Here is a 22,268-nt window from a genome sequence, read left to right as displayed (position 1 = left end):
GGGGTGGTAAGTAAAGTTCATTAAAAGAAAAATAAGGAAATATGAATATATATTCTGCCAGTGTTAAATAACTGGAAGTGACAGTTTTATTATGATTATATTGGGGGATGCTTCTGTTATGAGGTGATACATGCTGAATATTTAGGTGTATATCATAACGAATGCAGCTATCTCTCAGATGATTCAGCCAAAAACAGAAAGTGGCAAAATGTTAATAATAGGTCAATACCTAGTGAACAGTAGGTAGTGAGTGTGCTCACTGTACTATTCTTGTAACCTCTGCAGATTTGAAACTTACCAAAGCAAAAAGTTCAGAGGGAAAATCAGAAAAAACAAGTTAATACTTAAAGTATTTTAGATGATAAATTCTAATACAAACACTGTTAACAGATTTCTAAAACTTAGGAATAGACTTATTTTAAATAACATTTCTGCTATGAAGGAATCGTAATAATGTGTCTTTTTTTATTTAGACAGCACAAAAAGCTTTCAGGGTGTTCTTTCAGCCTAGTGTTCTCTCTATAAAAGAAAACAATGTTTAATAATATTTAGGCCAAGAATTAGCATTATAAATGAAGTATGCAAAGTTAAGCCAAATTAAATTTCTGGTAACAATCACCTCAACTAAAAAGTAACTGCTATGAACCATCTTTAAAAACCTGCAGTTAAACAAAATGGAAAACTATGTTCAGAAACATTAATGGCAATTTCCTTAATGTATAGCTTAAAAACAAAATATTTTACCTCTTACTATAAAAAAAAAGTGTTGAATTATCATACTAGGTAAAAAACTACTTTGAAGAGTTGTATAGAGGCTCCTGGGTGGCTCAGTCGGTTGAGCAACTGCCTTCAGCTCGGGGCATGATCCCAGGGTCCTGGGATTGAGCCCCACATCGGGCTCCCTGCTCAGGGGGAGCCTGCTTCTCCCTCTCCCTGCCGCTCCCCCTGCTTGTACTCGCTCTCTCTCTGTCAAATGAATGAATCCTAAAAAATAAAATAAAAAAATAAAGAGTTGTATATAATCACTTTTGAAACAAAATGTAACACTTGAAAAAATCTTCAGGTTCCCATCATAAAGATTAAATACTTTAAAAGCTCAAGTCACAAAAAAATTAGTACACTAAAAGAGAATTTTTAAATACTACTACAATTAGTAGTAGTAGTAGGCACCTGGCTGGTTCAGTAGGCAGAACGTACAACTCTTGATCTTGGGGTTATGAGTTCAAGCCCCATGTTGGGCCTAGAGCTTACTTAAAAAAAGAGAGAGAGAGATTGCTTAACGAAATAACTAAAACAAAAAATTGAAACCAGGAAGATATTTGTAATCAATGGCAAAAACAATATATTATCCTAAGAGATCATAAAATAAGCATTAAAAAACTTAAGAGGTAAACATCAATACAGAAAATATATAGAACAAAAGAAGCTCAACAATTATGGAAATACATTCAGCAAATAATCAACAAAATATAAATCAGTAATACTCTATCATTTTACTCTAATAAATGCTAAAATTATAACTCTCAATAATGCTAACGTCATGGTGACACCTATACATTCACACAACGCTAGTGCAGACTTAAATCCATATAATTTTTAATAATAAGAATAATAAGAACACAATTTAGTAATATAATTCATTCTCTTTAATGAATATTTGAACTTCTTTCATATGCTAGACACTGGATAAGCAAGCAAGCCACAATCCTGACCTCATACAATTTACAGTTGATTGCAAAAGACAGAATTTCAAAAGATTTAATGGGAAAGCATGGTAACTGCTTAAATAGAAAAAAAAAAAAAAGATTGTTAAGGAAGCTCACTATACATACATCAAAAATAGTCTGAAAGTGCCGGGGAAAATCATTAGCTATTTACTGGTTGCCAAGCACCTTGCTCGGCATGGGGCTTGAATGATGAACAACACATGGTATCTCTCTGCAAAGCCAACAGTCTGGAAGATTCACAACCACAAGAGATGTGTGAATACAGTGACATAGAGGATACTGAGAAGGAAGAAGCAGTGGGTAGGGAAGGAAAATCGTTGGATAAGAAGTGATGAGCATAATAACTAAGGGAATAGGAAGAAGAGGCTATCAGGAGCAACAATGTGAAAGAAGCTGGGTAGAAGAGTCACTGTGGACTGACATGAAGAAAGTCAATCATAAACCAGGATACAAAACACACGAGGGAAGGTGTGAGAAGCCAGATCAGATTTAACCATGAACTCAGGTTTAAACAAGAGAGTCTGAGGCATCTGAATCAGCAAGTTAAAAAAAATGACCAAAATGCAGATGGAAACACAGTTCTTGAGCTCAGAAAAGAGCTCTGGAGTAGAGGTATCAAAGATTATCTGGGGTACATGGGTGGTTCAGTCAGTTAAATGGCTGCCTTTGGCTCAGGTCATGATCCCAGGGTCCTGGGACTGAGTCCTGTGTCGGGCTCCCTGCTGGGCAGGAAGCCTGCTTCTCCCTCTCCCGCTCCTGCTCCCCCTGCTTGTGCCCATTGTCTCCCCCTCTCTAAGTAAAATCTTTAAAATAAATAAATAAATAAATAAGTAAAAGCTTATCTTGTGATTATCCAGGGAGTGGGGAGAGAAGAGAGCAGGGTCCTAAGGAACATTAATATGAAGGAGTCAGGACAAGGAGAGGAGTCCAGAAGCTGAGAGATCAAGTAGCTGAGACCCTGGTCTTAAGAGCCAGAGACTGACAGAGCCGAAAGAAAGAGGAAGTGGTAACCAGTGTCAAAGGGACCAAAAAAAGTAAGACTGGGCCCCAGAAGAACAATTCAGAGGTCAAAGGTGACTTCACAGTAGGGGACGGGGGGTTAGTCAGATAACCCGTGCTGCTCAGACAGGCTGAGGCGTGCTGCTCAGACAGGTTGAGGCGGGGAGGTCTTTTGTTGTTGTTAAAGGGTGTGAAGTAAATATATACTCTTTTTTTTTTTTTATTAGAGAGCGAGTGAGAGAGAGAAACAGCATGAGAGAGGAGAGGGTCAGAGGGAGAAGCAGGCTCCCCGCCGAGCAAGGAGCCTGATGTGGGACTCGATCCCAGGACCCTGGGATCATGACCTGAGCCGAAGGCAGTCGCTTAACCAACTGAGCCACCCAGGCGCCCGTAAGTATATACTCTTAAAAGAAGTCTTGCTGGTGAAGAGAAACAGAGTAAACAATGAATGCTTGAAGAAAAAAAGTTGAGTGCAAGCTGTTGTAGAAATTTTGTTTGGTTTTGTTTCAAGAACAGAAAAGACAGGAGAGATGTGAGCATTCTGATAAGCTGCTGGGAGGCATTTGGTTGGTCAGGAAATGACTTAGTAAATGCACATACAAATTACTAAAAGCCTATGCACATCAAAAGCAGTTTTTCTTTCTTATGTTATTTTATGTTCACTGTCAATTAATTGGGAGGAAATAATCCCCCAGATGAGCTTTGATCAAAATAAAAGTCACAAGGTATAAAGAATTCCAATTGGGAAAGCAGGGACAGGCCTGGGAAGAAAACAGTGCCAGCTAAGGGCCCACTGGGGCCTGGCAAAATGTGGACCTAAGGTTGATAGTAACTGGGAATTTCAAAGAAGCTTTACCAGGTGGGCAGACAAGCTCTTAGAGTTATGCAAAACTGAGGTGCTACTTAGAGTTAATACTGCAATGCAGGGTGAAAACGATATGGCAATTGTATGGCATCCTGGCTTGTCTCCATGTTCAAACAGTAAATGTGAGGGATCCTAAGTTCTAAGTAAGGAACTAAGTTTGAGAGATTTTACAGAATGATTTGATACATATAACAAAACCATTACAGATACATACTATGGATTTAATATTACAAGTAGAGAATGTAACAGAAAAGTTTAACTTTTAAAACCTCAAATTTAGGAAAGTAACTAGCACAAGGGTTTATACCATTATGTATCCATCCACATGTAATTCCTTCCAAGGAATACCTGGAAGCATTAGGAAAATAATGAGTTGGAGAAGCCAAAACAAGAGAAATAATAAACAGAGGCTCCAGGATTCAGACTAGATGAACTTCCCTGGGGTACTCTTGCACTCAGCAGAGGGGGAGGGAAGATTATTACTCATGCTGTAACTTACAAAAGGATGTGGGTTGTATAAATGAGGGTACACAGTGTTCAAGCTTACCCAGTCTTCAGAGTGAGTAGATTTATGTCACAAGGCTGGAGATAGCAAAATGGTAGCTGTCAATACTCTATTCATTAGCAAACTTTTGTAAGAATGAAAAATACAGAGCTCCAATTCTCCAAATTTATGAACAAGCTGAAGGATAATATTATCTTAGTTTTTAGAAGTTTGAATAATCTGATTTAACTGACTCGTATTAGAATTTCAATCACCCAATCTTTTCCATAGCAATGAGATATAATTAAAATAATGGATTTCAATGATTCCTTCCCAGTTGTTCATGGAATGTATAATGTATCAGGAATACAAGAACATAAAAATATATACTGTAAATATATATAAAGAATGTAATTCTTCCCACCTAAAATACTTTATCTCCTGTCCTTGAGCCTAATTTCCTCATGCAGTCACTCCCACCAGGAAGCCTTCCCCAATGCCTTAAGATGATCCCACCTGATGACTCACTTGTTTCTCCCATCATCACAGCTTTAACTTGTCACCCTCTATCTTTATCTCAGGTTTACTAGTGTGAAGCTCCTACAGAATGCAAGCCCCAAAAGGATGGAGCCACATTAACTAGACTCAGAGTCTGGTTCTAAACACCTGGCACTGTGCCTAGCAAATAGAATAAGTAGAATTAAAATTTAAATTAATCATAAAGACAGTAAAAATAGGTGTCTCTCAAAGAAATTTTACTCTTAGGAAGGCATTTCAGGCTACTGCCTCAGTATCCCCTGCCACTAGGCCACGGAGACAGTCTGATAGCCCATTCCTATCAACACTGCTTTCACTGAAGGTGAGAGCGGAATCCAAGGCCTTCATTATCCAGAGCCATGCACAAAGCCAAACTACTGAGCAACATACAAGCTCAATAAACAATGTCATATCAATACTTGCCCCTTCATTAAACACTTATTTTTATCCTCTCATTCCTCAACATTTAATTTCTCTGGTAATAACCAACATATCCTTCCTCAATTATCCCCATCCACCTACAAAATGTTTTTTCAGCAGCTTTAAAGTAGATAAATGCCATATATATGTTTGTAAATGTCAAGGGAAGTCTATCTTTATCACCTGTTTAATACTTTATCACCCAGTTACCTAAAATTATATCATAAATGCTCCTAAGAACAATAGTTAACCTTAATAACACCTACAAACAAGTTAGAGCATTTATACACAGTATATACTACAAATTAGTTATAACAACTACAAAGTAGGATAAATAGAAAACCCAATCAGAAAATGAGTTATTTGCTTGTAAGAAAATATTAAATTACAGGAAAAGAAACATTTTTGTGTCCTATTACAGTCAAAAATTTACTATGTACTATCTAATCTTACCTACACTGATCTACCAATTAAATTTAGGTGCCTACCTAAAAGCCGCTTCCCAAAAGCAGTTCATTCCACAAACATCAGAGGGCAGCATCCAATAGGGATTCCAGTAACACAGAGAGAAATCTTTACACCTAACAGAGTAAGACAGAAATAGAGAGTCCTATGTGAGTATTTAGGTTTAAAACTAACAAGGAATTTACTTAACATAATAACTTACTGTTCTATTTTATGGCAACAAAACTGCAAATCCAATTTTGCGAATTCAATATGGCTAAGGTAACTTGAGTTTTGGAAATTTCTCCCTTATTCGAGGTACCATTATTTTATTTTATTATTTATTTATTAAGGTACCATTATTTTAAATAGGACTTTAAAACCGTTAGGCAGAATATAGTACAGACTGAAAAACCATTTCCTAGTCAGGAACTCTCCAAACATATTAAAATTCCCTCCTCAGATGACACAGAAAATATGGGAATACTTCTAAAATTTTCCTTTGTGTACTACACAGATCCCCCTAGAATAAAATCCATTTCAGCCAAACAAAACAGTTGCTTATCCTGGAGCAAATTTAAAATGCCACAAATGCTGACAGAAAAGGAAGAGAGGATCTTTGAAGGCTTTTAAATTAATCTTCAATCCAAGCTAGTTGTACGGTGTTTTAAACTGAAAAAAAAAAAAAAGCAAGCAAGCAAGCACGCTGATATCCATGGCTCAGTTTCATTATGTACATTATCTTCGTTTCGCTGTATTACACAAGCTAAAATGGAGGATTAAGTGTAGTCTTTCCTCTTAGATTGCAGGTCGGAGCTCAGTTAACCACAGCCGTAACACCTCACCTTACAAAAAGTATGCTTTTCATTGTTACTACTTTTCAAAACAATAGTTTGAAATTCACTGCAGTGAGGCCTGGATACTAAAGCAAGTATGAAATCAGGGTGAGTCACTAAACTAGGTCACCTCATGTCCCCTCACCATGTAACTCTGTTTTCTCTTGCTATAAATTCAATTATATGTTACTGTTCTTACAGCAAAAGGTCTATGAAATTTCATATTTGCAAAGATTTCTGATCATACCTCTCACACATGCCAACAGTCTAGGGCAGAGGATCTCAAACCCAGGCTGCACAGCGAAATCACCCAGAGAGCCCCATAGGAGAACTATTAAATCAGAATCTCTGCGAACAGGGTGGGGCACAGATGGCACATTTTAAAATGGGTCCCAGGACCTGAGATCATGATACAAGAGCTGAAGGCAGATGCTTAACCAACTGAGCCACCCGTGCACCAACAAATCTATCTTCTATCTCTATAGATCTGCCTGTTACAAATACTTCACATAAATGAAATCATATAATATGTGGTCTCTCAAGTCTGACATCCTTCAGTCTAACCCTTGAATACATTTTCAAAGTTTATCTACTGTAGTACACCTAAGTACCCTCCATTTCTTTTTTTTTTTTTTTTTTAAAGATTTTATTTATTTATTTGAGACAGAGAGAATGAGAGAGAGAGAGCACATGAGAGGGGTTAGGGTCAGAGGGAGAAGCAGACTCCCTGCCGAGCAGGGAGCCCGATGCGGGACTTGATCCAGGGACTCCAGGATCATGAACTGAGCCGAAGGCAGTTGCTTAACCAACTGAGCTACCCAGGCGCCCAGTACCCTCCATTTCTTATCAGTACACTTCATTCCTTTTTATGACCAAATAATGGATGGATATACCACATTTTGTTTAGTTATTCATCAGTTGATAGATATTTGGGTTGTTTTCCACCTTTTGGCTATTATAATGCTGCTATGAACATTCATTTACAATTTCTCTCCAAATATGTTTTCAATTCTCTTGCATATATACCTACAAGTGAAATTGCTAGAAACTATAGTAATTAATGCAGATGAAATTGCAGGGAAAAAGTCAAGTTTTAGGTTTTCATAACCATAACTCAATGTCAAAACAGTTTTTTTTAGAAGGGATGTTTTTCTTTCTGTCCTTCTTTAATGGAAATGTAAAACATATGCACTAGTGAGTACACATACCACTATTTAAAAAAATCATAAAACACTGATGTGCTGCCGGCAAGAGGTGGCATAATTTAATGTTTCTTATTTCCCAAACTTACATTCTCTCACTTATGAAAAAATGGTTTTAAAGACTGAGTAGAAACTCATTACGTACCAGTTAACTGTTATTACAGACAGACAGCAACTGTACTTATAGGCCAGAAAAAAATAAAGTTAAAAAATATTGGGAAAGTAAAGGCAGTTATCCAAGTTCTGGTTATTAGTTGAGTTTTTGCTTTTATTCCTTAAAACCGTTGGAGGGGCAACTGGGTGGCTCAGTCGGTTAAGCATCTGCCTTTAGCTCAGGCCATGATATCCAAGCCCTGGGATGGAGCCCCGCATCAGGCTCCCTGGGGCTCCCTGCGCAGCCCAGAGTCTGCTTCTCCCTCTCCCTCTGCCCCTTCCCACCACTCCACTCCCAACTCCCACCCAACCCTGGCTCATGCTCCCTCTCTCTCTCAAATAAATAAATAAAATCTTTAAAAAAAAAAAAGAAAAAAAACTATTGGAAATGAAATATTAGAAATATACTACTACATCAAAGAGGTAATTCTATCAAATAATTTTAATGGGGCAAAACTGTAAGTTGAGCTTAGTGGGTATGTCTTCAGTAAACAGTGACATCCAAAAATCAATGAAGTCCATAAATGCAAATCTTCTTCACTGTGGAATAAATTGAAATAAAACTTTACTATGACTCATCCTCAAATTTCATACGGCATAATGTTTCTAGTTCTAGGTGGCTTGTCTACAAAGTGATCAGGGGTAGCACAAGGGATCTTATGGTGATAACACAGTTGTGTTTGTGGAGGTGGTTGCACGAATTTACGTATGTGATAAAACTGCATGACACATACGAAAGCATGTAAAACTGGGATATCTGAATACAGTCTATGTGCTGTACAATGTCAATTTCTGGGGTTTTAATATTGCACTATATTGATATATATTCCAGTTGTATTGATATATATTCCAATATTGTACTATGCTCATATAAAATCCTACTATTGGAGGAAACAGTGAATGATACAAGGGTGTCTCTGAAACTTCCTGTGAATTTATATTTATTTTAAAAGTTAAAAAAATTATCAGAAACAAAATTCCCCAAAATTTCAGTACTTGAAGAACTGAGATACTTCATGCTCGGGATTAAGCAGAGCATTTAACTATATAAACTCTCCACAATAACAGTTCTCAAACTTGAAGTTTACTTAAATCTGGTAACAGAAAGTCTTTTGTACTTTTAAATTAACCTGGAAAATGTACTTTTCATCTCAAAACATCTACCACAGTCATGAGGCTTTAGTGAAAACCATGCACAACTTATAGTCAGGGATAAGTTTAGGCATATCCCGCAAAAGAATGTGGAAGTCTGAATGAAGTGCTGCGAGCCACCGTGCAACCTCAAGGCACAGATACCTACACTGTGACTATGGCAAGAAAAACAGATGCTCTCAACCACATTAAAGGAGACCATTCCCATGATACTGACAAATCAGCCTTACTTGAAGATCAGTACCTGGGTCATTTATTTTCAACTAAAAACTGTCTCCAGACAACTTAATTTCTAGCTCTGCCAGGTCTTCATTTCTTATTCTTAAACCTCTAATTTCATTAATACTTAGGGCAAAAACGACTGCTTATATACAAAAGATAACGAACAATTATCTATTTCAAAACTAAGCATCACATCGTGGGCGCCTGGGTGGCTCAGTTGGTTAAGCGACTGCCTTCGGCTCAGGTCATGATCCTGGAGTCCCTGGATCGAGTCCCGCATCGGGCTCCCTGCTCGGCAGGGAGCCTGCTTCTCCCTCTGACCCTCCCCCCTCTCATGTGCTGTCTCTCTCATTCTCTCTGTCTCAAATAAATAAATAAAATCTTTAAAAAAAAAAAAAACTAAGCATCACATCGTACCCAACTCCCTCCTCCAGGAAAAAGAAAAAAAGAAACTGTATTAAAGATTTAAATGTTAAAAAAAGTGTGTGTGGGGGGGGAACCCTCCGGTAGAAAGTTTTCCTATGCATGACAAAGATAAAAATGGTAAAGGAAAAAACTGCCAATCTGAATACATTAAAAGTTTAAATTTCATATGGTATACACACAGGTAAGTTAATACGTGGGGGCAAGTATTTTCAACAGGTATGGCACAGACAATAACTTTAATGTGTTAAAAGAGGATTTCTAAGGGGCGCCTGGGTGGCTCAGTCGGTTAAGCGTCTGCCTTCAGCTCAGGTCATGATCACAGGGTCCTGGGATCCAGCCCCGCATCAGGCTCCCTTCTCTGCGGGAAGCCTGCTTCTCCCTCTCCCTCTGCCCCTGCTTGTGTTCTCTCTCTCACTGTGTCTCTCTCTGTCAAATAAATAAATAAAATCTTTTAAAAAATAAATAAAAGAGGATTTCCAAATCAAAAGTACACATTCCTTTTTTATTAGCCTAATCAGTTTCCCCTCCAACAACATAGAACAAAATAATTTTAATTAAGTAATTACTAGTCAGATTTGTGCTAAGCACTTTACAACCATGCGAAGTATGATCCTCAGTGAACTAAAATACAAGTGCAGGGTATTGATTTTACATAAGATGTCTTTGCATAAACAAAGCAGAAATGAAGGTGGCTTTAGTAAGTAATTTGTTTCATTATTCACTGCCTGAACTTCTCCAAAAATGACTTCAGGAAAAAGGGAAAGAAATTTCTCTACTAAAAACAGTAGTGTGAAAATAGTGGTCAAACCTTTCTTAGCTACATTAGTGGTTCTCAATCTTTGGTTGTGTAACAATAACCTGGGGCACATATCTAAAATATAGATTCCCAGACCCCACTAATAGGCACCTGGTTTAAGCAGGTGTGGACTGGGGGACAAAGGACAGGATTTTTCCCAGAGGGCAGAAATTGAAAAAAAAAAAAAATTTTTTTTTTTTAAATTAAAATTTAAATGACTGAGGGGCCCCTGGGTGGCTCAGTCAGTTAAGCACCAGACTCTAGGATTCAGCTTGGGTCCTGATCTCAATGAGATTGAGCCCTGCGTCCCTGGATCTGCACAAGAGGGGAGTCTGCTTGGATATTCTCTCTGCCCTTTCCCCCAATTGTATGCTCACTCTCTCTCCCAAATAAATAAATCATTTTTTTTAAGATTTTTTGAGAGAGAAGCACAAGCAGGGGGAGGGGCAGAGGGAGAGAGAATCCTAGAGCAGACTCCCAGATTGCCTGCTGAGTGAGGAGCCCAACGCAGAGCTCAATCCCAGGGCCCTGGGATCACTACCTGAACTGAAGGTAGATGCTTAACTGACTGAGCCACCCAGGTACCCTAAATAAGTAAATCTTAAAAATTTTTTTAATTTAAATGATTGAAACCATCACCGTATTAGCTACAGTTTTACTGTGCTAGACACCATATTCAGTCATCATTCAAGCTACTTCATTTCAATTCTCACACACAACCCAATATCATACTCTTACCTCTAATCTAACTTTTGAGGAAATGTATTCAAGGTTCACACAGCCAAACATATGTTAAAGCTGAAGTCTGTGTCTCCAAAGCCCTAAAGATGCTCAGTACATCCTACTAGTGTTCACAAGATCCAGGAGAAATGAGAACTCAATGGCCTCACCAGTGAGGTGACTTGACACAACAAACAGCATGGTGGGTCCAGAAATGGTTATCACTCAAAAGCTTAGTAGTTTCTTGATTCCCCACTTCACACCACCATACAGCTACAACAGGACAAAATCTTGATAATCACCATCAAGATTCATTAGTGAAATGTGAGAATTCATTCTGAGTAGCTGAAGTCACAAAATAGTCTAACTCCTTCTACAGAAGTCCTGTATTTATACTGAATAACTTAGTAACAGTCTGTCCACCTCGAGCAGCTTGAGAGTTTCTCTATGTGGAAGAGCCACTGCCTAGCCAGCATTCCCCTCTTTAAGACACCACTCATCTAATCATGTTATTCTGTCCAATCATGTTATCCTGTCCACCACAAGGATGTGCAAGTAACACAGAGCCACAAAATCAGAGGTCACCATTCTTGACAACACTGATGGACATGTGATGCAAACAAGTCCAATGAGAGCCTTTTCCTAGAAATTTTTGAGATAAGAGAAGAAACACTGCAAAGATCCCAAGAACAAAGCCTGTCTACAGTGGAAGAGAGTAAGAGAGTCCTAGTCCTTAGGGTCCCTGGAGCTGCCCGGGGAATTTTCCTTTCAATTTTGCTCCTGCCGGCAACCCATATAAGCCTATAAATATGTTTTGCTTAAGTTAGCTGTAATGGATTTTAATCACTGACAACTAAGGATTCTATTTACAAATTAACTAAGGTTAAGTATTACCTACATTTTACAGGTGAGAAAACTGAAGTAGAGAGGTGGTCAAGGTTTCACAGCAGAGACAGGAAGAGAACAGGTTTGTCTGACTCTAACACCTGTGCATTTTCTAAATACCAAAATATAATGGATTCAAACAAGATACACTAATTAATAGATTTCACTGAAAAATTGTTCCTATCATTTTAGAAGTTTTACTTTGAGAACTTGGAAGGATCTTTCCAAGTAATTTATTGTCATGGAATTCCATGCAACAAACACTTTCTATAAGATTTGACAATAAAACATACTGGGTATAACCTAGATTCCATATTTTAAATGAATGAGAGAAATAATAGTTAAAGTTTTTCAGGTAAGACTGCTTCAAAAAAGAATGCAATGATAATCTAGTCCTACCAAAAAAAGGAAGATGTTGCTTGCCTTATACACCTTTTTCCACTGATGAAACACTATGTAGACTAGATTCTCATCAAAGAAGCTTCACAGAAAGAGCCCTAAAAAATCAAAAGATACAATCCTGGTCCAATTACTGATGCCTTCTGGACCCTGGTCAAATGATTTATACATAGGAAGAGAGGTTAAAGATAGGTATCTACTCCATATCCTGTGGTAGCCAAAAAAGTTGACCAAACTCTGTGAGAAATCTTTAAAAATGCTTTAAGTAATATCTAAAATTAAGACTCCTGATGTCTTAAGAATTCTCCTGATCTTATCAAACTGTAGAGTAAAAATGTAACAACTAACTTTTTCATGTTGTTGCTCTGCCCAAAGTTATTATACAAGCACATGCGGTGAATTGTACTTCATATTTTTACCAAGACTAAAACACTTAGGGTTTAGAGTTATGCCTCATTTAAAATGAGAAGTTATGCTGCTCAGAGGACCTGTAAATATACAGCTTTTTAGTTGACCTGGACACATCAAACTTAAAATTTCAGTAATAGCTCTATAAAACATTTATTAAAATGAAGTGCTGGAGCACCTGGCTGGCTCAGTCAGCAGACACACGACTCTTGATTTTGGGGTTGTGAGTTCCAGCCCCAGGTTGGACAGAGATTACTTAAAAAAAAAAAAAATCTTAAAAGATACTGAGGTGCTTATTCTAAATAATTTTGTTCAAATCAGCTAGCCAAGCAAATACAATTTACAAAAATCTGTCACAAAATAAAGTATAAGTATCTGAGACAAAGCACTTAAAATGAATGTCACGCTACGAAACTGAAATCTAATACTAATCATAGTCCAATTTCATCCAATGTTTTAAAATGTTGCTTCCTTCCGATTCTACCCACTACAAAAATAATTTTCTTCTCCATAATTTTAAATGCTTCACAATCACAGCTTTTCTTGAGCCTCATTATTCAAGAGCTCATTCAGGTCTTCAGTCACCGCCTCTCCCAGGGCACACAAGAGTTGACTAACCTGACTGGAAGTGGTTCTGCTTTTACGAATACAGTCAGGGATTCGCCTGACTGTAATCAAATCCGGGGGTAAAAACATGACAGTCCAGCTTTCCCATGCTGCTCCTATGCCCAAACGTCCTCCCCCTTTCATTGTGAAAACGACCATCAACTCTCAGAATGTTAAAGAGCCTGCAGCTGACCCGCCCTCCCTCCTCTTACCAACCCCGTACTTAGTGATACCAAAGCCGACTTTGCCTCTTACTAAGAGAGCACTCCGAGTCATTCCCAGGGAGGTGCCCACAAATAAAAGAGCTTATTTTTCAAGGAAGTGGAAAGGCTCTGATTTTGTTAAGCATTCATAATGCGCCGCATTCTTTTTAAAATCTCACGTAGATTCCAACTGTGGCAGTGATTTGTGTAAATCCACGTTAAGTCATTATGTTACTTTTTAAACACCGAATTTTAAGATATCCCATCCCACAAAACACGTGAGCATGTTAAGTATCGCTCACTTTTCTTAACTTGCTATAACTTTCAGAACAGACCGATGTTTCCTAAAGAAAAATTCAAAATACGCATAAAAGCTCTGTCCAGATTTAACAGACTAATAACGAAAATTTAAGCGTTAACACACAAAAATTAGATGCCCCATTCAGGAGAGGGAAAAAAATTGAACTAGGGCGCCAGCCTGATGTTTAAATATCTCAACTTGAACTCCATGGAAACAAGAGGGAATTCCCACCAGCCAGACAGCAAGAAAGCTTTTGTGGGGCACCTTTTACTTTCAATGAATTCTGTCAGGAAAAAAAACAAACTCAATTAAAAGTTGAAAATTAATTTCTATCCGCTTTTAAGAGCGCATAAGGAATGCGTCAGAAGACAAACACAAAGAGCATGGGGTGCTCTCCGGCTAGGCTCACGCGCGGATGGAGGGGGAAGGAGGGAAATGAGAGAAGGGGTCAGAGACCGCGGCAAAGAAGCGGGAGGCGCGGGCCCGGCGGCGGGAGGCGCGGGGCGGACCGGCGAGCAGCCCAGCCCAGGCCGAGCCCCGCGCCCCCGCGACCGCCGCGCCCCTCGCCCCGGCCCTGGTGCCCTGACAGGGAACGGCCCGTACCTGTCTGACGGGCCGGGATGCGCTGCGGAGCCCACGCTGCCCACCCCTCTTGCGCCGCCGCGTCCGCCGCCCGCGAGCCAGGAAGCCGCCGCGGCCTGCGGCTTCCCGCCACCGCCGCCCGCTCCTTCCTCCAAGGACACGGCGAGCTGGCTGAAGGCATAGAGGAGCGAGCAGAAGCCGCAGGCCAGGCACAGCACCACGATGCGCAGATAACGCCGCATCGCCCCGGCCCCGCGCCCCAGCCGCCGCCGCCGCCGCCGCCACCACCGCTGCACCGCGCCCGCCCGGCGAACTGGAGCGTAGGGAGCCGCACAGCGCAGCCGCGGCCGCAACAAGTTCCTCCTCCGCCGCGGCCTCGAGCCCGCCCCTCCTTCCTCTTCTCCCTCCCTCCCTCCTCTCCCTCTTCTCCTCCCTCTCTCCCTCCTCGCCTCGCCTCGCCCCGCCCAACGGCCTTCACCGGCTAGCCGACTACTCCGCCCGGGGCCCTGACACCGCCTCCGCCGCCGGGCCCCACCCCGGAGTGCGGGTAGCTGCCGGAAGCGCAGGCGCAGTGAGCGCGAGAGAACTGGGCGCGCGGGGTGTCGGAGGGGAACGCCCAAGGAACGTGGAGCGGGTAACTCCCGGTGACTACGCACTGCAGAGGAGGGGAGTGGCGAAATGAACGGGGCGTTGGAGACAGCTGACCCAAATTCAAATTATGGTTCTTCCACATGGTAGTTTGTGACGTTGGGCAACCTAAATTCTCTGAGCATGTTTCTTCATCTCTAAAACGGAGATAATATCCTCATCATAGGGTGGTTGAAAGATTAAATTGCTTAACGCACGAAAAACGCCTTGCACTTGGAAGGCATTTGATTAGGCCAGTTTTCAGTTCCATCCTCCTCATCAGGACTTCCCCAGCCTCTAAGTTTCTGTAATACTGTGTGAGCCATTTTCATCCAGATACTTAATTACCTCGTAATGCTGTTGAGTATGCATATCTTGCCTCCGAACGAGCTTGTTAAGGGCATGTTCAGCTGAGGTCCTCCCTATTACATCTTTTTGACCTCCTTTGCAACTCATCATTTGCATGTCCATAACAATAATATTCCCCCTTTAAAGGGCTTTCTCTTTAGCTTTCCATTTCTTCTCCCTCTTCATCAGCCGTATTTCCATTCCATTCATTTATTGAACATTTATAAAGCACCACTATGTGCCAAGCACTATGTGAGTACTTTGGGGTATAAAGACACCTAGTTGGGCATGGGTGGGACAGTAAATAAGTACATAAATAAATGGAACTTATAAATAAGTGTAAATAAGTAAATGAAGGACAATAAGTAAGTAAATAAGTGGGACTTGTAAATAATGCAATACCACGATACAGACATTAGGATAGAAGCCTGTAAAGGTGTGGGCAAACACAAAAAGGAGTGATCAGTTCTACTGAGGGCATGGTCAAGAGACACTTGGTAGTAAAAGAGGCACAGAGTCTTGGGTGGGTAAGGGAAGGAATTGCAGGCTGAGGGATCAATGAAACAGATTCTTGTGTTTGGGGAACTGTAAGAAGTTTGATACCACCAGCTAAGTGAGTGCAGGGGAGGGTATGATGAGTGATAAGACTAGAAGTTAAAGGGGACAGATATTTGAGTGCCTTGTTTAGTATACCAAGGAGTTTGAACTTAATCTAGCAGACGGTGGTGACCATTGAAGGGTTTAAATTAGGAAGTAACATGATCACATTCACCCTTTAGAGAGCAGGTTCTGGCCCCACTGTGGAGACTGAGACAAAGATTAAGATTGGAACCAGAAAGCAGTTACAGTGCCACAAAGTGAGGGAAAGAAGGCTTTAAACACACACACACACACACACACACACACACACTTGATGAAGAAAAATCATGCTGTTAAACTGTTCAAATTGCATTTGGAGCTTTTTTTTTTTAAGATTTCATTTATTTATTTGAGAGAGAGTGAGAGAACACAAGCAGGGGGAGCTACAGAGGGAGAGGGAGAAGTAGGCTCCCCGCTGAGCAGGGATTGATGCGGGGCTCCATCCCAGGACCCCGAGATCATGACCCGAGCAGAGGGCAGAAGCCCAACCCACTGAGCCACCCAGGCGCCCTGCATTTGGAGCTTTGAAGAGTTTGGCCATGAGAAATAAAGTGGGGAAATGCTTTGTAATTTAGCAGTAGTTCTCCATTTGGAATCCCTACACCAAAAACTGCTGGCTCTGTGACCATGGGAAAGTTACTAAATAAATTTAAGCCTCAGTTTCTTCTATAAGGATTAAATTTCTTGACTTACCAGACAAAAAAATGAAAACTAGCATGCTATCAATATGTGTAAGTATAATGAAAACATACACTTATTCATTCAATAAACATTTATTAAATATATTCTACATGCCAGACAAGGGGCTTGAGTGTACTGCCCTCAAAGGGAAGACGGGCAAGTAAAAATAACGACAATATTAAATTAATCCTTCTACTACACCTTACAATTCTTAAGAGAAATAAAGATAAACTTAACGAGGTACAAAGATGGATCGCAAAAGCATTTATAAGAATGGAAAGTAGATTTTGAGAGAGAAAAATAAAGGATATGGTACCAAGAAACTGGAGTAAGAGCTAATACTCAAATAGATCAAAGATGTTTAAAGAGATGCCTATCACAATTGTTCTCTATTTCAACAAAGAAACTAAATGTAGTAAAAACAAAGAATAATTTAATGCTCCACAGGTTGTTAAAATACTGGAATGGCAGTTTTCATTCTGCAACAATTTGTGGGACGAGCACATCCAGAAGAATAATGATTCATTTACTTGACATGAGGGTTCTAGACTATATCACATCCCTTTAGGTTCCTTTTAATCCTGTAATTAAAAAGAAAATTCTGTTGAAAAAGTATATAAGGCATTCCAAAATTAGAAATGATTTTTGTATTACCCACAGTGTTAACTGATTATCTTGGAGTATAAGGAGCCATGTACATGCCCTTATGATCATTTCCAGGATTCACACATTTTTATATTCTTCTTTTATACATACCTTTTTTAAAGTTTTATATATTTAAGTAATCGCTGCACCCAACATGGGGCTCAAACTCATGACCACGAGATTAAGAGTCAGATGCTCTTCTGACTGAGCCAGCCAGGTGCCCCTGAACATTTTTATATTCTTAAAATTAATTTTAAATTATTGAAAATGATTTAAATATTTTTGATATCATAATAGGTACTTCTTTCATTTACTGTGTGTATATATGTACTCCTTTTTTTTTTTTTAAGATTTTATTTATTTATTTGACAGAGATAGACACAGCGAGAGAGGGAACACAAGCAGGGGGAGTGGGAGAGGGAGAGGCAGGCTTCCCGCCGAGCAGGGAACCGGATGCGGGGATCGATCCCAGAAGCCCCGGATCGATCCCAGAAGCCCCAGATCGATCCCAGAAGCCCGGGATCATGACCTGAGCTGAAGGCAGATGCTTAATGACTGAGCCACCCAGGCGCCCCTATGTATGTACTCCTAAGTCTACTTTTTCATCTCTAGACCACCCTCGTAATTCTCTAGCGACAGACTGGCTATATACAAATTTTTAATCAATGTTGATCTTCTCTTCATTCTGTCAAAATGGTTAATCTAGGTGGTCAAAAAGAAATTTAAAAGAAGCAATATTTGTGGGTCGCCTGGGTGGCTCAGTCGTTAAGCGTCTGCCTTTGGCTCAGGTCATGATCCCGGGGTCCTGGGATCGAGCCCCGCGTCGGGCTCCCTGCTCGGCGGGAAGCCTGCTTCTCCCTCTCCCACTCCCCCTGCTTGTGTTCCCTCTCGCTGTATCTCTCTCTGTCAAATAAATAAATAAAAAATCTTTAAAAAAAAAAAAAAGAAGCAATATTAGTTGTTAAATTATAGAGATAGAGACCTCCTCCACGATCTAGAAAACGCTAAGATTCAGGAAAATCCAAATTTCAAGAATCTTTTATTCAAAAGATTAATTTTGATTATTCTTATATAGCTCCTGGTACATTTTGAATATATAACAGACATTCCATTACTGTTTTTATTTTTTTCATAAATCTTCTCTAAGTCACTCTATAACAAATTTAGGGTCTGCTCAGCATTTCCTTCCTACTTCCGTTTACCTTTTAGGACTTCTTTTTTAAAAAAAAGAAGAAATCCTCCGGGGGAAAAGATAAATTCTTTATCTTTTCAGAGTAAAGTTCAAAATTTTTTTATAAACTTCACTTTATAAAGGTCTATGCATAATCTGATTCAATCCTTGTAACACATATATGAAGTAGATGTTATTTTCTTTTAAAAAACAAGGAACCTGAAACTCAGAGGTTTGTTAACGCCATCACTAATTATGACGATCCATAATTTGAATGGAAATCTTTGAGGATCCAACACATTTTTCTTCCATTTTACCATACTACCTCTGAACAAATAAATGCTTAACTGAGTGATGCAAATTAAAAGTAAAAGCAAAAAGGAGAAAAAAAAAAAAACTATGTTATGTGAAAACCTCTTAGACTGGTCTTGGGATTAAAACAAAATTTACAATCAGAGAAATACAAGAATAGTTGCAGAGCACAGAGAATCAGAAATTCAGACTAAAAGTGAAAACCATTCTCTCTTCCGGTTGGCTTCTAGTGAAATCTCTTCATTTCCCACAGTCCATTTCCTAGAAACCTTGTTGGACTGGAGAAAGAAGTTGGAAAAGAATACTGTCGGTTTGGGGGCACTGGGTGGTTCAGTCATTAAGCATCTGCCTTCGGTTCAGATCATGATCCCAGGGTCCTAGGACTGAGTCCCACATCGTTCTCATTGTCCTGGGATAGAGGCCTGCGTTGGGCTCCCTGCTCCACAGGAAGCCTGCTTCTCCCTCTCCCACCCCCCGGCTTGTGTTCCCTCTCTCGCCGTGTCTCTGTCAAATAAATAAATAACATCTTTAAAAAAAAAAAAGAATACTGTCAGTTTGAACAAAAAGTATTTCAGTTTAGGTGTTCATTCAGACCAGTAAATGTGGGGAAAAAGTAGAGTCAGGGATAGGTTGAAAGAGAAAACGATTCTCTTCATTCTCAAAAAACTCAGCTGTAGGCCACATGATTTGAAAAAGTGGCAGTGTAAGACCAGTGAATGGGGACACCTTAGCTTCTATATGATCCCCAAATTTAGCTGGCCTTTCCATCCACAAGGAAGGGAGAGTATGGAGAGGGTGGAGTAGGGAGGGGAGTAAGGAATATCTTATGGACCATCCCTGTACTTATCCCCCATTCAGTCTTCAGGAACCCTCCATTCCCATTAATACAATAGATTTTAATCTTTTTTTTTTTTTATAAAATACTGTCAGTAAAAGCTAGATTTGCAGGGAAATTTAGTCATGAGGAAAATTAGAATTAAAACACACATACCCAAGTTCTCTAAAACCTGCCATCAATCGAGGTCATGATTACAAGAGTAAGTAACAGATCTTTTGCCTGACCCAGGTCCCCAAAGGCTGAAGGCTGAAAATAATTAAGAATTCTGATACCATCACACTTCAGAAATCCAGTTCTCAGTTCAAAAATAAAATCAGAATTCTTATTATTACCCATATTCCTTTCTATAAAAAAATTACATCACTAGACAACCCTATGTTATGTTTGGTTTCTTTTTACTTTTCAATATTTTTAATAAAGTAAAAAAAAAAAGATTTTTTCCTCTGAGTTAAACTGTTCTTTATCTTATCCTGTACTGGAAACATAGGCTTTCTTATCTTCTTTTATTAAAGAACTACCTCTTGGGCCAAGATCATTTTGCTCTTTTGAGAACTCAGCCTACTTTCCTTTTTTAAAAATTATTTCACTGCCATTTTGTCCCTTAGGAGTTTTCTCCCAAACTGGTTTTACACAGTATCCCAACCTCAATTTTGCTGACTCTAAAAGTAAACACAGGCTCATTTCGTTGTTGCTATTACTATAAATTAAGAGGATAGTGAAAATAATACACATGAAAAACTCTAAATTAATTAGTCTTGGTACCCAGCTTAGTTTCTGAATTCTCTTGCTGGAAGAGTTAATGGAAATATGAAGATGAGTGGTAGCTTTCATCCAAACTCCCTACTTCCAGGTAGGCCAGCAGATCTAAACCTAGACATAAGCTCAAGACCTGCCACTTAGGAATTCCAGTTAGGGAGGCACCCATTTCACTAGAACCTTGTCCCAAAAAGTTCTCACTGGGGCTTAGCCTCACACATTGCAATGAAGAAATTTTCTAACTTTTTAAAAAAGTTAGTATTACAAAAGTTTTATAATATTTTATAATACTATACTTTATAATACTAAAATAGTATTACTAAATAGTATTACTGTTTAGTCTTACAGAAGAGATTTGAGGAACTTTGTAAGAACACAAGGAAAAACATTAAGATCAGAATCTAGAAAAAATATAGATCAAGAATAAGAATATAGACATGGCAGGTGATTAAGTCCTACATAATTATTAAAAGTAAGCCTAATTTTATTTTTTTTATTTATTTTTTTTAAGATTTATTTGACAGAGAGAGACACAGCAAGAGAGGGAACAAAAGCGGGGGCAGAGAGAGAGGGAGAAGCTGGCTTCCCGCCGAGCAGGGAGCACGATGTGGGACTCAGTCCTAGGACCCTGGGATCATGACCTGAGCCGAAGGCAGATGCTTAACGACTGAGCCACCCAGGCGCCCCAAAAGTAAGCCTAATTTTAATCTGAGATTTCTCTCAGAAACACAGGGCAATCAATATATTATCTGCATCGTCTGTAAGAAAAAGGCAAATTTTCTCATGTGAATTAAAGCTTTTCCTGAAATAGGTCTGAATAAAATTTCTCATTGGATTCTGGGTAATTTCTTCATTATCTTCACAAAAAGGAATAGCAGACCTCATTCAGCTGATTATTGATTTTTAAAAATTAGTATAGAAAAAAATCTCACGTGGCTTAAAGTCTTAAACTTTGAAAATTCAAGCAGCAGTAATGAAATGAGAGCTAGTAAAACTACTACTGACACCGAACATTATCAGCTGCAACTATCAAGATGAGATCCTAACATTTTCAGTGTGGACTTGCAGGGGATACTTAGTCCAAGCTGAGTTTCCTAGAAAAAAAGGGGGTGGGGGTTTGACACACACTCCCTCTGCTACTTCTGTTATCTTACATGTTTTTATTGTTGCAGTGAGATGGCATTGTAATTACTTATTTACAGGTCTCTCCTAGTAACGTGAGCTCCAATCCCTAGCTCAGTGTCAAGCACACAAAATATACTCAATAAATGTTCACTGAATTGAGTACTGATATAAAGACAATCTAGATCAGGAAAATAGTGAAAGTGTAACAATATTAGTAACAATTAATAGACAATAGCTACTACTGTCTACAACTCCTACTGAAGAAAACACACAGAAAACAGACACACACACGATTCAGAACATGAAACATGTCCCAGAGCACTGAAACTTCTCAAGAGTTCTACTTGATTTTTCCATAGAAGTACCTAGTCTTATTATGGCATTTCATATACTCCAGAACTGGCCCATTCCATAAAGACAGGAATATCTACACTGGCTAAATACAAAAGCCACATTAAAAACACTTAAATTATCTAGGAGAGCGGGGATCTGCATTCAGGAAAGTAGTGTTAGTATAATTCAAGGTAAAACTTCTCTATGACAGCTTCTTAAAATGAACTGGTTTTGAGGAAAATTGTTCTGAAGTTACTATACATATTGCTGCCCTAGTAAACACAGCCAAAACTTTGACGACAGTCATTAGGAGAGGATGTATCACAGCACGATTTTTAAACCTTCTCAGAGACAGACATACTACAATTTGTTCTCTGCCTTTCTAGTGATTCTTCTCCACGATCATCCAGATTGTGTTCCAATGCC

General features: G+C 39.3%; 1 protein-coding gene across 2 annotated transcripts in view; it reads right to left on the bottom strand.

Annotated features, from left to right (window-relative positions):
• GXYLT1 (glucoside xylosyltransferase 1) overlaps nt 1–14,671 on the bottom strand; it is a 43,504-nt gene extending 28,833 nt beyond the window's left edge. Inside the window, exons 1-2 of one of the 2 annotated variants that reach the window (XM_021704895.1) lie at nt 14,389–14,671; nt 5,521–5,613 (exon numbers count right to left, since the gene is read on the bottom strand). In XM_021704895.1, coding sequence (XP_021560570.1) covers nt 5,521–5,613; nt 14,389–14,609 — 314 coding nt within the window. In that variant the 5' untranslated portion in view covers nt 14,610–14,671. The remainder of the gene's footprint in view (nt 1–5,520; nt 5,614–14,388) is intronic. The other variant, XM_044915436.1, reaches the window with a different exon arrangement.
• Between the last annotated feature and the right edge of the window lie 7,597 nt (nt 14,672–22,268).

The sequence above is a fragment of the Neomonachus schauinslandi genome, chromosome 5, assembly GCF_002201575.2.
Source record: "Neomonachus schauinslandi chromosome 5, ASM220157v2, whole genome shotgun sequence".
Lineage (NCBI taxonomy): Eukaryota > Metazoa > Chordata > Mammalia > Carnivora > Phocidae > Neomonachus > Neomonachus schauinslandi.
The sequence above is the reverse complement of the archived record's forward strand: the minus strand, read 5'-3'. Positions and strand labels throughout refer to the sequence as shown.